The sequence below is a fragment of the Palaemon carinicauda genome, chromosome 14 (assembly GCF_036898095.1).
Source record: "Palaemon carinicauda isolate YSFRI2023 chromosome 14, ASM3689809v2, whole genome shotgun sequence".
NCBI lineage: Eukaryota > Metazoa > Arthropoda > Malacostraca > Decapoda > Palaemonidae > Palaemon > Palaemon carinicauda.
Window position 1 is genome coordinate 17,945,478 of NC_090738.1, and position 17,428 is coordinate 17,962,905.

At 35.1% G+C, this 17,428-nt stretch overlaps 1 protein-coding gene across 6 annotated transcripts in view; it reads left to right on the plus strand.

The window, feature by feature from the left end:
• Tlk (Tousled-like kinase) overlaps positions 1-15,347 on the plus strand; it is a 292,570-nt gene extending 277,223 nt beyond the window's left edge. For all 6 annotated transcript variants that reach the window (XM_068386844.1, XM_068386848.1, XM_068386843.1 and 3 more), the window contains 3 exons: positions 9,261-9,399; positions 10,796-11,015; positions 11,723-15,347. In XM_068386844.1, the coding sequence (XP_068242945.1) occupies positions 9,261-9,399; positions 10,796-11,015; positions 11,723-11,974 (611 nt within the window). In that variant the 3' untranslated portion in view covers positions 11,975-15,347. The remainder of the gene's footprint in view (positions 1-9,260; positions 9,400-10,795; positions 11,016-11,722) is intronic.
• Positions 15,348-17,428: the final 2,081 nt, after the last annotated feature.

Consider the following 17,428-nt stretch of genomic DNA (forward strand, 5'->3'; position numbering starts at 1 on the left):
GCTCTGAAAATTAAGATTCTGTGAAATAATGTACTTAGATATTGGTGTGGACAACAAGAGGAAACTGTCTGCTAAACAAGTTTTAGAAATTTTTTTGCCAATTTGTATGGAACTAGCATGTTCTGCAATGTGCTTAATACCCCTCAATGCACAATATGGAATTAATTTTGTTTGTTAGATTTGGGAATCTGATTTTTTCTCAACTTGCCTTTATCCATTGAAGCAAAAAATTTGTGAAAAGCCACTGAGGATCTAGTCATTGAAGAGAAATAATAAGAGTATTATATCTAAGAGTAACATCAGACAGTGAAAAGTTGTTGGCTGAAACGGGAAAAATTTATCGGAATTAATTCCAAGTTTTTTATCATGGGAAAATCAACCATGAAGGTGACCTTTGTAGTGATAAGCACTGCAAAAGAAATGACTAGTTATTGTAGGAAACTTGAATGTTGATTAGATTTACTATTGCCATGTTTTCATCTTGGGGGGAAATTAACCAAAGAAGTTATATTTGTAATGAGATAGCAACAGGAGAAAGGCTTACAAAAAGACTAAGGTAATATTATACAGGTGGCTGGTACCACTAGCCACCCCCTACCAGGCTCTGGGTAGGGGTTGCCACCTCGCACCATAAGTCTAATTGGCTACATTCCAGCTTTGCCGAAAGATATATCCATATACAAATAACTCCAGGTTTGTATAAGTTAGTGAAAAATACAAATTATCAATAAATTAGTCATATTTATAGATCTTGAGAGAAGCAAGAAAACTAGAAATGCATAAGTAGAATAAAGGCAGGACTAAGAGAAATTCTCATTTACCAAGCGATGATGCCCCATTCTATCATGACCCAAAGTGAAGACTTGTTTTACAGGAAGATATTCAGGTAACTTATTGGTGTTGATTAAGCACCAAGTTCTTTTTGTTGGTCATGTTAACTGAAAAGGCTACAAAGGAATCAAGAAAAGTTAGGTCTTGTGAGCTATTGCATGTAGATGGGCAGATTTTGACAATAGGTTCAAAAGAAGCAGTTGCAACTTTTTTAATGAAAATTGTAATAAAAGTACAAAGGACTGGAAATTGAATTAACCCAAAATTATGATAACCTTAAAGTTCTGTATTAGAAGCAACATAGTGGAAGTGTTGCAGATGCTAAAGATTTTAAAATGCTAGTGGAATAAGGGCTTTATTATATAAAAATGGCCTGAAAGAGCAATAGTGAAGATGAAGAGGAACAGGTATACTGAAAGGACAAGTCTTGAAGGAAGTACATTTCTATTCTTGTGTTGATGCTGATATTTTTATAAGTTAAAAATCAGTACATTTTTTTAGGCATTTTCTTGGGACAAAAAAAAAAAAAAAAAGTAAAATTTTCATTTTAGGGTAGATTTCAGTATTTAAACAGTTTTGAGAGAGAAACCATGTGACATTAGGGAAGTTTCATAGAAATTATTATTTTTCACGGTGATGTTCAGGACTGAAGTATATAAGGAATATAGTATTACTGATGATAAAGTCATCAACTATATAGACTACAAACTAATGGCCGAGATATGATCTTCATGTTGGACTGCACAGAAAATATTGAAAAGGATTAAATAAACTTTTAATTAAAACGAAATACAGCCGGAAGTGCACAAGATTTGAAAGTGAGCTCTTTAGATGATTAAGCCCCACTCCATTCCACCATCCTAAAAATTTGTAGCTATGTTGTACTTAGGTTGATTTTCAGTCTAATTTCTATTCCACTCTTCTGCCTCTTTGTTTTTTACCATTCCAGATTCTGCTAACATTTATGTTGTATATAGCAGCTCCCTTTTATGTTCTTCTTTTGAACATCCTCCATTACTGTGATAAACACCAAATGGCTTTGTGATGATTTTAGATGAATTTCAAAATTTTTCCAAATTCTTTTGATACACATACTTCGCCTTCACTCTAGACTTGCTGTTGTAGTAGAGTAAAATCACTAGTTTCAACTTACTTAGTGGTATTTGCAGCATGCTTTTAACCCATAGTTACGCTCACGTTTTAGCCTTCTACTCTACTTCCATTCCCGTTCCTTTTGTCCATTTTGCTGTCAACTTCTTCGTCTTCAACTTCATGATACAACATTAATTCAATAATAGCCATGTGGCCCATATTCATTAATTCAATAATACTTAATGAGTTTGTTCACCAAGATAATAAACCTTTCCTTATTTATTGGATTGTAGATCTCCCGAGAGAGCTACCTCCACAAACATTTTTTCACAGGATGGTTCCGTCTCTACGGCTTCACGCCTGCAGACTATCCAGGATTTCCTCTCTGAGAGGATTTTCCCAACAGGCTGCGAAACAGATGTCTGGTCACTTACGATAGTCTTCTGCCTTGGTATACCAGGCAAAATGGAACGTCTTTTGTGGTTGGTGTGTGGAAGAGATAGCTCTCCCTCGATGCCTCTATTCCTGTAATAGTGGAGTTTCTGATTTATCTTCAGGAGGAAAAACACCTTTCAATCTCGGCGGTGAAAGGCTATCGCTCACCCTTAAGCCTAGCCTTTTGATGAAATGGGATAGACCTTTCCTCTTTGTTGGAACTTTCCTTACTCATACGGAGTTACGAGATCTCTTGCCCCCAGTCGGAGATATAACCTCCTCCTTGGAATGTGGTTCGCATCCTGGGGTCAGTGAAAGGCCCTGCCTGCTAACCAATTCACCATGCAACAGACCGTAACGTCAATCTGAAGACGGCATTCCTACTCGTTTTAGCGTCAGCTAGGAGTTAATGAACTTCATGGTCTCTCATACAACATCGCCCATTTAAGGGGATAGGGGGGAAGTGACTCATGGCTTCGTCCTGAGTTCATTGCAAAGACTCAAAATCTGGGGGTACTGTACCCTAGATTTGGGCCCTTTCAGATTAAGAGTCTACGTTCTGTAACCAATGATCCAGATCAATTGTTACTATACCCACTAAGGAGTTTTAGGTACTACCTTAAACAAATTTGTCATTTCTGGCACACTTTTCCTTTTTAATACCTTTTAATTAAAAATCTCAGTGTTGCTTCAAATATCTTTTTGACATCACAAAGATGTGGTATAATGGTTACGGCTTATTTTTTCTTTGCCTACACTTATACAGAATAGTCTGGCCTATTCTTTACATATTCTCGCCTTCCCTCATACACCTGACAACAATGAGATACTTAACACTTCTTCACCCAAGGGGTTAATTACTGCACTGCAATTTGTTCCGTGTACTTTCCTCTTGGTAAGGGTAGAAGAGACTCTTTAGCTATGGTAAGCAGCTCTTCTAGGAGAAGGACACTCCAAAATTAAACCATTGTTCTCTAGTCTTGGGTAGTGCCATAGCCTCTGTACCATGGTCTTCCACTGTCTTGGGTTAGAGTTCTCTTGCTTGAGGGTACACTCGGGTACACTATTCTATCCTTTTTTCCCCTCTTCTTAAGATCTTTTATTTTTCTTTGTTTCCTTTCCTCATTGGGCTATTTTCCCTGATGGAGCCCTTGGGCTTATAGCATTCTGCTTTTCCAACTAGGGTTGTAGCTTAGCAAGTAATAATAATAATAATGATAATAATAATAATAACAATAACATGTAAAGGTAATCCTACTGTCATTATTTCCATTTTACACAGTATCAGTCATATTTTTACATTGCTGTCTCCATGTCCAAGTCCGTGAAGTAACCAAAATAGGAGTGATCCAGTTCATGGACAGTCACACGAAAGGTTGAATGACGGACGAACAAACCTTATGTCTGATGAACTAAATTTGTCAAGTCTCTCTCTCTCTCTCTCTCTCTCTCTCTCTCTCTCTCTCTCTCTCTCTCTATTTTACAGTATATCTTATAAATTATAAATTATAGAATAGCCTAATGTGGTGGCCAATGCGGTAACATCCCTGACTGGAAACGCCAGACGGGTTTGCGTCCCGCTGAAACTCATTAGTTTCTTGGTCGCTGCAACATCACTATCCTTGTGAGCTAAGGATGGCAGGTTTGGGGGAGCCTATAGGTCATCAGCAGCCATTGCCTGGCCCTCCTTGGTCCTAGCTTGGGTGGAGAGGGAGCTTGGGCGCTGATCATATGTATGTATAGTCAGTCTTTAGGGCATTGTCCTGCTGGATAGGTCAATGTCACTGTCCCTTGCTTCTGCCAATCAATGAGTGGCCTTTTAACCTTTTATAAGAAATTTTGTAGGTAGTAGGTTGGCCAGGGCAACAGCCACCCATTGAGTTACTACTGTTAGAGAGTTATTGGGTCTTTTGACTGGCCAGGCAGTACTGCATTGGATCCTTTTCTTTGGTCATACCGCTCATTCTCTGTTTGCCTACACATACACCGAATAGTCTTGTCTATTCTTTACATATTTTCCTCTGTCCTCATACACCTGAAAACACTGAGATTACCAAACAATTCTTCCTCGCTCAAGGGGTTAACTACTGCTGTGTAATCGTTCAGTGGCTACTTTCTTCTTAGTAAGGGTAGAAGAGACTCTTTAGCTATGGTAAGCAGCTTTTCTAGAAGAAGGACACTCCAAAATCAAATCATTGTTCTCTGGTCTTGAATAATGTCATAGCCTCTGTACCATGGTCTTCATTGTCTTGGGGTAGAGTTCACTTGCTTGAGGGTATACTCAGGCACACTATTCTATTTTATTTCTCTTCCTCATGTTTTTTTTAGTTTTTATAGTTTATTTATGAAATATTTATTTTAATGTTGTTACTGTTCTTAAAATATTTTATATTGTATAAATACTTTTCTTGTCGTTTCCTTATTTCCTTTCCTCGCTGGGCTATTTTCTCTGGAGCCCTCTGGCTTATAGCATTCTGCTTTTCCAACTAGGTTTGTAGCTTAGCAAGTAATAATAATAATAATAATAGCCTCAAAGGAAACAAATAGATATTTTCTTTAAATTTCTGTATAACATAAAGTCCATTATTACTGACAAGTAGTTTTATATCTTTAAGACTGCTATTTATCATGGAATTATTATGGAATATCATAGTCATTTTTTTTAATATAAAGCTTTTTTACATATAAATTCACAGTACTTTACCATTATTTTAGAGAGAATTTTATAAAACCAAATTCAGATAAGTTATTCTATAATCACTTCACAATGAATGGACAAATATTTTGGTGTAGAGTGAAATACAATGGAAAATAAAGCAAACATTTGTAAAATTTTATTCAGTAATCAGCAGTAAAACAAATAAACATGGAAATGTAGCTTATTATAGACTAAGTGATTAAGTATAACTGATGGTAACAAATCTCATATAGACTGAGTAGCGGATCCGCGGCCTTCCTAGTGAAGGGGTTGGAGATAGCTTACTGTATGTGGACAATTTAACTATATTTTACTCTGCCTTAAAACTATAACATGTCTAACATATTTTCAACATTGTTGTATGAAATAGATACTGTACTTGGTCATCATCAGTAGGTTTTTAATTTTCTACAGAAAAGTCAAGAACAAGCTGACAGATCAACCCTAATGTTTTACTATATAAAGCAAAACTATTCTTTTTTAGACTATAGCTCGGCATCAGATGTGGTACTAAAAAAATTAAATCCAATTCAAGTCGTTTCAAAATCTATGCTTGCTGAAAGGGGCAAACATGCTTTCTTCCCTCGTCCCTATTTCGTGACTATTCAGAGTTCACAAAATACCTGTGAGTGATGGCCCAAACTAAGTAGCTTCTTTATCAAAATAAAATTTTTATAAACAATTCTTTACTTCGCAGTTAGAGCCAACAGATTTGGTCATTGAATATAAATATAACTCTTCCTTCAATATTATATTTTCCTCCCCCAAGAATTATGCCCTCATGTAAATAACAAGCAGTATTCTTTAGAGTTTGTGAAAATGAAGATTAAGCTGTTTCCATATCATGTTTCTCTTGCATATGACGCCAAAAAGGAAAACACACACAATTAATGCATTTACACATCCAGTTGATAACTAATGACACTAACAGCATTTTGTAAACTGTATATAAACTATGGTAGTCTATAACACAGCATTGGCATTTGTGCAATATTTATTATAATATGCTTTAAATAAGTTTGATACATTGTAAAATCTAAAGGTCTCTTTTATTTATATATATATACAATATTCGTCTTTATTTACTTATTCTTGTATAAAATATTTTAAGATTTTCTTTTAACTTAAATGTAAGGGAGTGTATTATTATTGTTGTTGTTGTTGTTGTTGTTGTTGATACTGCTACTACTTGCTAAGCTACAACCCTTGTTGGAAAAGCAGGATCCTATAAACCCAGGGGCCCCAACACAGAAAATAGCCCAGTGAGGAAAGCAAACAAGGAAAAATAGAATATTTTAAGAACAGTAACATTAAAATAAATATTTCCTATATAAACTATAAACACTTTAACAAAAAAGAAGCGAAATTATATAGAATAGTGTGCCCGAGTGTACCCTCAAGCAAGAGAACTCTAACCCAAGACAGTTGAAGACCATGTTACAGAGGCTATGGAACTACTCAAGACTAGAGAACAAGGTTTGATTTTGGAGTGTCCTCCTAGAAGAGCTGCTTACCATAGCTAGAGTCTCTTCTACCCTCAGCAAGAGGAAAGTACCCACTGAACAATTATAGTGCAATAGTTAACCCCTTGAGTGAAGAAGAATTGTTTGGTAATCTCAGTGTTGTCACATGTATGAAGACAGAGGAGAATCTGTAAAGAATAGGCTAGACTATTTGGTGTATCTGTAGGCAAAGAGAAAGTGTACTGTAACCAGAGAGAATTATACAATGTAGTACTGTATGCCAGTCAAAGGACCCCATAACTATCTTAGCAGTAGAATCTCAATGGGTGGCTGGTGCTCCCTGTTTTCTGGTGATGTATTCAGTTTGTTTTGATATGGCCCATGCCTGAAGTAATCCATGTTTTTGTGAGTTTCATTTTACATTCCTTAAGTACATTACTTTGTTTTCTGGAGCGTCATTTGATTTAATTCCTTAATTATGTCATCCAAAGGTGAAAACGAAAAGTGTTTCAATCTCAGCTGCTCATATTTGGGATATATGGTAGGCCCGTAACCTTTAGAATTTGGTATAATTTTGCTTGAGTTTATGCATTGGGGAATCTTTGCGTATACAACAGACTATTAGTCTGTTACTGCGAGGTTCAACTGTACTACTGAACATTGTAAGCAACTTGTAATAGATGATAAAGCAGCCACCAAAAGCTGCAATTGCTGTACCCAATACATATACTGTTAGTACTGTAATTCATTGGATCGAAATCTATTGTGCGACAAATGACACAAATTGCCGGCCTTTTCTCCAACCCTGTCCCCTTACACACACATTCGATCAAGGTAAAAGTCTAGGAGCAATTTTAGGGAGGTCTTCCCCAGAGGTGTAATCCTCTGATAATCCAAAAATAATTTTCAATGTTTTCTGAAATCTGTATGATGAATGAATCCATATACATTTCACTGCGCTCTCTCTGTCTATGTGCTGTGTTCTTGGAGTTGTTATAATTAATTTGCTTCCAGTGCATGTCACAGTGTTTAGCAGCAAGGCTTACAACAATTTATAAAGAGAGAGAGAGAGATAGATTAAGGACGTGGAGCAGGGTTGGAAAAGAAGACAAGATGGTGGTCTGGGGAGGTGTACCATCAGGGGGAAATTCTGGTAAAACCTGGACCTTAACCGTATCGTCCATTTCTCACTGCACCGATTATAGTTAAATGGAAGATACTGTGGAATGAGGAATACTTTAATGACAGTAATAAATTAGATTATTAAGCCAGCAGTTGGTTAGTGCCTCGTTTAGAAATTACCCTGTCTTTGAAGCAGTCACACTCGTGATCTAAGGTTATTTGATTAATACCTCTAATGACTCAATTCCTGATTGGAGAAACAGGATAGCAAAGATTACTATGAATAATGTCTCGCCACACAACATTATCAAGTATTGGAAACAAATCATTAAAGGGAAATTGTCAACATTTTCAATTTACCAGGTCTAAAATTTTACGGATATGTAAGATATATATGATTAAAAAGCAATGCTTTGGATTGTCCTTACATTAGAGACAATGTACCAAAAATTTTGTTGATATTAAGATTCTCAGTTTAGTTTTAATGGATTTCTTGTTTATAATCATCTTGGAGACTTTTGCTAAAAGGAAAATTATGGGAAATGCTTATTCATGGCTAACCACCTGCATTATAATTATGATAATTTAACTGATAATTCTTTCCAATTTTCCCTTTTAAGTTAAGTTATACGTTAATTTAGAGTTATTGACCTCTAGTAATGAAGGCTCTCTCCTTCATTCAATATTTCTCATAGAGTAAATATTGGAGTAAGAGGTTTACATTGTCTAAAATATATAAGAAGAGAAGAGCAAATAGGGAAATGAAGGTGGAGTAACATGTTGAGGTGGAAGGGTCAGCCTATGAAGTGGTACAACTGCACTATAAAACAATTATTGTGAGAGTATGAGTAGCAACAACCTGGACTGCAGGTAAATGAAACTATCCCATTAGTAAACAGAGAAAAAAATTTGATACTTGCATAAAGCCTTACCACTCAAAAATTTGGTAAAGAAAATTTAAAATATACTGAAGAGGGGGAGATTTGTGGTCAATGTGTAATGGGAAGATCTTATTACTGGTAAGGAATTGATGACATGCATCCAATGTCTAGAAAATAGATTGAACCCTCAAGGATTGAGAAGTCTTGAATAGTAGGCTGTTAATGAGAAAAGTAGCATATTGAAGACATGTAGGAGTATCCTAGTAAACTTTAAAAAATGAGATTGGAGACCTAGATCAGATACAGGGAGAAAGTGCATAAGGCAGAGGAGATTGCAACTAAATGAGTTCATGTCAGTTTCCTAAAAGGAAGGAAAAATTCCTTGAGTACTGTACGGTATAGTGATAATTATTTATCTAAATGTAAATTATGTTTTATTTCTGAAGGCCTAATATGGGAACTGTTAAGAGAAAAAACTCAAAAAGTGTAAAAGGTTCTCTGAAACTTTGTAACAAAGCAAGTACTGTAATATGAAACTTTGTAATAATACAAGTACTGTCATGTATCACCTTTCAGGTACCGACATACATTACTCTTCCTTTATTTTCCATCCCTTTCCTGTGGACTCCTTCTACTGACCTGTACAACTTCAAATTTACTGTCCAGCTGTGTGTGTTTTTATGCTTCAAGCTGTGAAGTCTTGGATCCTTGAGTTACCCAAAGAATTTCTCTCCACAGGGAACATCTTATTAACTGATGGTAATATCCTAGGTGAGGTCAAGATCACCGATTTTGGCCTTTCGAAAGTAATGGATGAAGACAGCTACCATCCTGATTATGGGATGGACCTCACTTCTCAGGGCGCCGGTACCTATTGGTGAGTTATAAAAAAGTTTATAAGGAAATTTAGTGTTCACTATTTACCAATTGTGAATTTATAAGTGAAAAGATCTTGATGTTCTGTGACGATTATGCATGTGCTACATAGAATCCAATTTGATACAATGTTTTGAATATTGTATTTCTAAGTTAACTGTAGTTCTGAATGGTGTTTGATATTCTGATTTGCTATATTTAAGAGGAATTGGTATATGTTGTATTTACAAGTGGTTTCTTTTATATAATAAGGAAATATCATTTTCAGGATATAATTAATGAGTTTTGACAAACATGAAATTTAAAGTGTTTGAACAGGTAATATTTTGACTATTGTTACATTCAACTATTGTACACAACATAGATTATGCAAATCTACTAAAAAATTTTTTACCAAACAATAGCAAAACATAAACAGCAAATGAAAATGATAGCCATCATATTTGAAATATAAAAATTTTTAAGATTTAACATAATTATTTATGGCATTATACAAGATCCACAGAAATACTCATGGCTTACCAAACTAAATATTGATATACTGTATGAGTTCTTACGAAAAAACAGGTCTTGAGCTGACTTCATAAGCTTATATACAACGAGGGACAGATGACGTTGCTTAGTTTTAGATATGAAAAGTTGATATGTAGAAACACAGCTTCTGATGTTGAATAGACGAATCTTTGGACTTTTTTTCTTCAGGATATATCGTTGCGAGTTCAGTAACAAATTCCAGGTTGCAGTAGATGTAGCTGAAATGTCTTCTAACGAGGAGTTTTCGGTCGGATTTGTCTTTCGCTCGTCATCTGTCCATTGTATACTAGGGACCAATATTCCCAAATGTTCCTGTCGGACTAGAAGCTCCCAGGACTAGCATTATGCAACATGCCACGCCACTGAACCACTTTTGAATCATCTTAATAACTCACGACTGTCAAAGGGCTGGTGCCGAAGCAGTATTTAGAACTCTCGTCCCATAACACATTGATATTTCAGTTATAAATTACATTAACATATATAAAAATATGAATTGTTTTATTTTTAAATCAACATACATAAAAAAAATAAGCCCTTTCCACAAGTTTTATAATACAATATACAAAATTTAAGTTTACATATGACACTATTTAACAGCTGTATTTATTTATTTAAATTGTCAAGCTAGTCAGTTACATACATTTATATTCAATGGAAATGGTAGCCCTATCATTATTTGTAGATCACATTAGGTTGAACTATAATGAGGTTTCACCAACAAAATCTTTTCTATAAAGAGTAATTTCCTTTCTGAAGTGGGTAATACAATTACTGTACTTTGCATACCTTTTGCCATGTGTAAAACTATACTCTCTTTTGAATTATTTTACTTCTAAGAATGACTTTACTCTTAAATTTAGGTACCTGCCACCAGAGTGTTTCATAGTCGGCAAGACGCCACCCAAGATTTCTAGTAAAGTTGATGTATGGTCGGTTGGAGTTATTTTCTACCAGTGCCTATATGGGAAAAAGCCCTTTGGTCACAACCAAAGTCAAGCTACGATTCTCGAAGAAAACACCATATTGAAAGCCACTGATGTGGCTTTCCCTCCTAAACCTGTCGTCAGCAATGAGGCCAAAGTAAGTTATTGCAGCAGAAAGATTTTGTGAATAATACTGATTAGGAGGATATGTGGTAGGTATTCGTAGTTTGGCGATTCACTAGAAAACATTTTGAGGGAGAAGGAAGTAAAAGGATAAGTTGCAGGTGTTAATTTTTTAGATATGTTAAGGATATGAGTGAAACTAAATGAAATGATGTGTTTGACAGGTTTTTGTTGTGTTAGGAGATTCACAGAAAGTCCTTTTAACTAAATTTAATGTTTGAAATTCAAAATCTAAGGTTTGGTAGGGAACAGTTATCCACCAGGGCATTAGAATGATTATTCCAAATGCTGTGTATATAAAATGTGCGGATTATGTTTACAGTTGAACATTTTTTAATTTAATTTCCATACTTTAACCAAAAAATGTAATTTTCTTAGAGAAGTTTTGTAAAAATCATCCTATGTTTTTCGATATCCATTGGTTAAATTTATTGATAATAAAAATAACATTATATAATTTAAATATAATCAAAGGCTAACTTTAATTACTTATTTTTTAATGCTGTATATTACTGTAAGGCCAGCCTTCTTGAGGGTAGTTCATAATGACTTGTATTTGTAATACCATAATATACTGTATATTAATGTAATAGATAAGCAATTATGGATTCTGTTTTTAAATAGGTAGTTAAGGGTAGTCATTTTTAAGGATGATTTTGTAATTTTTGTTCTTCATTTCAGCAATTTATAAGATGTTGTCTGGCGTATCGTAAGGAAGATCGTAATGATGTCCTTACCCTGTCTTCGAATCCTTACTTGTCTCCACCACTTCCGAAAAGTGGTCGGCAGTCAGCTAATAGTCAACAGCAGGCAGCAGCTGCAGCATCAGCTGTGGCCCAGGCTGCTGCTGCTCAACAGCAGCAACAGGCAGGCCTACCTTTCTCTACTGGTTTGCTGGGCCTTGGGAACTTACACTCTTCGACCAGTTCATAATGAAACGTTCCTCACTGTAGGGGGCACGTCCAGCCCCCCCAGCATCCCCCTGTGTCGCCGTCCCCCAAACCATGAGATGGATTCTGTTTGCCCCTCTTACCTTTTCTCAAGGTAAAGCTCTTTCCTCCCCCCATACCTGTTGTCAGAGACGCTGTGTGTGGTTTATCAACCTGTTAGTGATTTATGATTTGATCAACAGCTGCTGTTTATTTTCTAAAGCTTTCAGTTATAGTTAAATGTTAGTTTATGTTAAACTTGTTTTGTGACAACTGATGAAATTATATTCCTAATGTATGGATTGGAAAAAAATCTGAAAAAAGCTGTGATGAAAACAGCATGAGAAAAGTTATTAAAGTTCCATAGATGATAATCCCTTGTTGAAAACACTATGTGGGTAGGGTGGCAACATTTGACAAATCATGGTGAAAAGGGAGAAGGGCCCTGCGTACCAGTGAAGGGTGGATGGGGGGTATGAGGCTCAACACAGTTCCCGTGTTCCTACTTTTGCTGCCGGAGCTACCGACCGTCTCTGTCTGGTCCCATGGCAAGGGACTGTCAGCGCAACAGTGGAATTGTTGTGATGGTGGTGCCGTTGGGCAGCTCTTAAGTATATTCCATTTTCAAGTTTTTTCAAAGGAGCTCTATGCTAGTAACTAAAGCCAAAGGTGACAATATATTGTAAAGTATGCCCACCAACTTTCATAAAAAATGTCGTGTTTTGTGATATTGTAGAGCAGCAATGGTTGGTGTAGTGGGGAGAACAAATATGTGGATGCAGCAGATTAGTTCAGATGGTTACAAACACAAAGAACTTTTGATAGTGCGATGCTCCATTCCAAAACATCAACCATTGCTGGTGGTTTAGGGTTGAGTGGAAATGAAAATTTTCTGTTACTCCCGTAACTCTCTCGTGAGTGGCGATGGCGAACGGGTAAGACAGTAAGTTGTCATGAGCCACCACTGATGTGATATTGCGTAGAAGGCAAAACCTCTTGTGTTTCCGGCTTAGAGGTGTGCAGGTTGTGGAGATTTTGCAGCAGCAGCAGCAACCGTTTAGCCAGATGTGATATATACATATATATACACTGTACAGTGTACTCTATACCATTCTAGGAAGAGAAACTTTATTAATAAATTAATTGTCAACTGCTTTCCCAGATAGTATGTGTTACTTGCAGACACTTACATATTGGGATGCTGCCTTTGGAGGAGAATGAAGCTAAAACAATAAGTAAAAAAATAAGAATGAAACTCATGGACTGCAGAAATATCCATACTGCAGCTCTTCAGGAAAAATTGTGTAAATTTAGGGAGCAGTTTTTTCTTGAGAATTGTTCTTCAAAATTTGTTTTATCATTATGAAATGTTGGCTATTAAAAAAGTATACAGTAATAACAATTGAGTCAGAACCTATTGAAGTGGAAAAAAATTCTGCTAGTTTTTTGAACTGCAAAAGGTTGGTGCTACAGATGTTTTGAGAAATAAAAAAAAAAAAAATCATATTGTATCATAATTTCTCCTGGAGTGAAATCCCAGGAGGAAAACAAAGTTGAAAATTCCTTCCCTCAGTGAACAACACAGGCATACAAGTAGCTACATTTATGTACATTTTTACTTCGATTCATCTCTGGCCACAAGTGCCATGGTTGCTCTGAGGTCACCATGGCAACTCTTTGACTCACCACAGTTGATCAATAGGAAAGGTATGACTACCTGAGTTTTATATATTGAAATCAAATTTTGCGTTGCACATCTTTAGAGAAAAAACCCAAGTTCTTTTCTTTATAAAAATGTTTGAATTTGTGGTGGTCATCCGTTGAAATTTTTAATCAAGGTTGAGAATCCATTTTACATAGTCACATTTGAGCTGAGAAGAAAATGGAAAATTTCTGACTTGTCGATTATTTTTTTTTGTTTTTACCATTATAGTTTACAAATGGTTCAGTGTATTTGCACTATTTAAACTATTTTTTCAATGAATTGGTACAGTAATGAGTTTTTATTGAGTTTCGGGTTTATGTTTGTATGCATGAATAAATTTATATATTTGGGTCTGTCTTAATGTTGTAAATTTAAAGTGATTTTGTAATGGAAGTATAAAATTTAGTTGTAAAATTTATTTTGGGTAAAAAATTACAGTGGCAATGCAATAGTTGGTACATTTGATACCTTCAGTAGTTGTGAACAAAAGAGTGAAGGTTATAAAAAAAAATCCGGTTATTATGGACATAAAAACCAAGCCTGCTTAGCCTCGCAGAAGCCTCGTGTGTGTATATACGTACTGTATATATATAAATAATATATATATATATGTCTGTCTATATCTATATATATATATATTTGGTCTGTGTTTTAAGCCTACTTAAGTACGTTTAATTCTTGTGGCTGTCTCTCCTATACTTCCCCTTTGCCTTTGTAAAGAATGACAGCTTGACAAAAGTGGGTTAATGGTTGTCTCTCACCTTGTCAGTATAAGGTTTAGTTTAGTGATCCCATTAAGAGGTTTGGAAAATTTAAATATAACATTGACATGCTGAATGAGTAATTACAAAAGATTGTGTGGTTAGTACTAAAATTAGTAAGTTCTGTATGTTTTTATACTGAGCATTTGTAACTGTAAAAAAAAACTTTATACAGAGGTCATTGTGGGGTATTAATTTATACATAATTATATTTTTTAATTTATTAGCATGACACAATTTTACTTTACACTGTATTTCATGACTCGTTAATTCTGGAATTTCCCCCCCTAAATTCTGAACATTTGATATGATTCAGTGTACAGTAATTATATACTGTAGATGCTGATTACTAGTAATGGGATATCTAGACTACTCTTGATGATGAATGACAATCATAGTGTCCCATTATTTTGAAAGTTTCATCTGAAAGGGCTCTTGACAATTGGCTTTCCTTGATTTATCTGTTGCAATTTTTTTAAGAATATTGAGTGGACTACATCTCTTGGATACCCGGAGGGTGTTGCGCGTGGTTTTGGGAGATCTGGTGATTTTGGCCATTCTGCATGTATAGGTTATGCAGACATTAATCTATATGGAAGTGTACCTTTGGATATTTTTATTTACCCCATTGTACTGTGCTGTATATAGAACTATTTCAGTCTGGGACGTCGAGTGACAGGCGCATGCCACTTCATTTGCTTTGTGGTGGTAAAGAACTGAGTCTTCCATTTCAGAGGAGTTACGTGGAATCTGTTAAGTTTGCAAAGAACGTTGCTGTTATAAAAAGGTTTCTATTTCCTAGGAAGATAGTTTCAAGATTAGAAATGTTTCATTGAAAATTTTTCTGTATTGATTTTTCTTTCTCCCAACTTGCAGTTTTTGTTTTGTACATATACTATTCAATAATTCAATATTTGTTTTATTGCAAACCAATTAAATTTTGTATTAAACCATTACCAAGGATGACAGTGGAGTCAAAAGAAAAATTATAAATCATTAAAGGAAATTGGCGAGAGCAATGCAATCCGGGCTTGAATGATGTGCTTAAATTTGAAAGGTTTTGTTATTATCTTTAAACCTTAATCATGGTTAAGGAAAGTATAAAAGTACCACACAGTAACGTGCCAATCCTTATGGGGATTGGTAGAACATAATATGCAGGTAATCAAGAAATTCAGGCTTTGATGGAAATTAGATTTTAATATTACCCTTATGCCTACAACAGTTGCATGAATTTAGTTTCCTTATGACAATTATGATCTAGTCAGTACAGTTACATTGGTTTTGGTTTATTTTCTTTTCTTTTCTTTTGTTCCCACTACTACTCCCAGTCTCTTCCCTCCAAGATTGAAGAGAATCTGACTCCTGGAAAGTTACAAGAATTTGTTAGAAATGTAACCATTTTTAGGTATTAGCATGGGAAACTATTTGATTGTTGCAGTACTAGTTCAGTACCCAAACACTAGATTTTCCCAAACAAAAAGTACTTTTTTAACACATTTCTGTGCCTATTTAAATTTTAAAAAAGTATGCATGTTCTCACTTTGTTCAATAGCCATTATTGATTGCTTTTCATGGAAGGTAATAGATGTCTCTTCCAGCACATAGAGCCCAATCATATAAACTTTTTCTTCAACCAAATTACTGTAATCATGGCAATTTAAACTGAATTTAGCTTATCCATATTTATTTTCTTTTTCACAAAAACTACCTCGTCAGTATCCCCTGCATTCTGTGCCTTCTGTTGGAACTGACTTTCACCTACCATAAGATATGTTGTATCCATTGTTAGTTCCAACTAGAGGTAATAACTTCCTGTTTTAGGTACAACCAAATTATTTTACTTTAAAATGTCCAGATCATCATCCAGTGGCTTTAAAGGCGTCAGGAATTCAGGAATACCTTCTCTCTCTTGAGCTGTTTGTGCAGTTGTTAAAGCAGTAAAAGTGTAGTCCTAAAACTTATCAAAAAGACTTTTCTTCTCTGTCTTTGAAACCAGGTGATCCTTACTTGTACTGGTATGGATTTTGTTATAAAAGGTTTGTGATGGCAATATTTTTTTTCCCCTTTCTGTTCTCGAAGAACATATCAAATATAGCAGACATATTTTTTCTGTTAAGGAAAAAACAATAAATCTTCGCTAGTAAAATTCTACCATTTAGGATGTACAGTAATGGACACAAGTAATGTGAGGGAGTCTTGTCAGAATCTGAAACCAGTCAGGGATGTTCCATTGTCTTCTTCAGCTCACTCCGGTGTCGTCTCATTTTTTTTATTGATTTTTTTTTTCTTTAGGATTTTTATTATAAGATTGGTAAGTTGCAGGCAATGTGATAGTTATGCTCTATACATGTAAAATTCTATAATGTTATGTATAATGTAATAAGATACATGAATAAAAGTACTCAGCCATTTTATGGCTGATTTAATCCTTGGAGTATAGATTCCTTTATGAATTTGTTTCCTTTCGTTTCACCACATGAAGAATAATCTTAAAAATGAAATGCCAGGATATAAAAGTAGGGCCATGTCTGACCTAGGATGACAGAGCTGTAAAATCAAGTACGGTGATAGTAAGCAAGATTACATTGAACCCACATGGTTAGAGCATTAATCAATACTGTGATGATAGTTTTCTCCAAATTGGAAGCTTCATTTAAAACCTGATGACTAATACTGACCATTTAGTGAGGTGGATTACAGTTCTCTCTCTCGGAAATTGACATCAAAAGATTTTAATTACAATTGGGCAATCAATAAGGAACAAAACTCGAGAAAAATACCCGTTCAAAGTGAAAGCTTAAACATTCTTTTTTAATTTTACTTGGCTATTGTGTCCGGATCTAAAAGAGCAAATAATTTTGGTTGTCTCCTAAACCTACATGAAAACAGTATAGTTTTTCTTTTGTATGATGTAAAGATTGTGCATTGGTCCGTAGGTTACAGGTGGCTGTATGTTCATAACTAGAAAAATTTGTAAGCTGAAACTTGG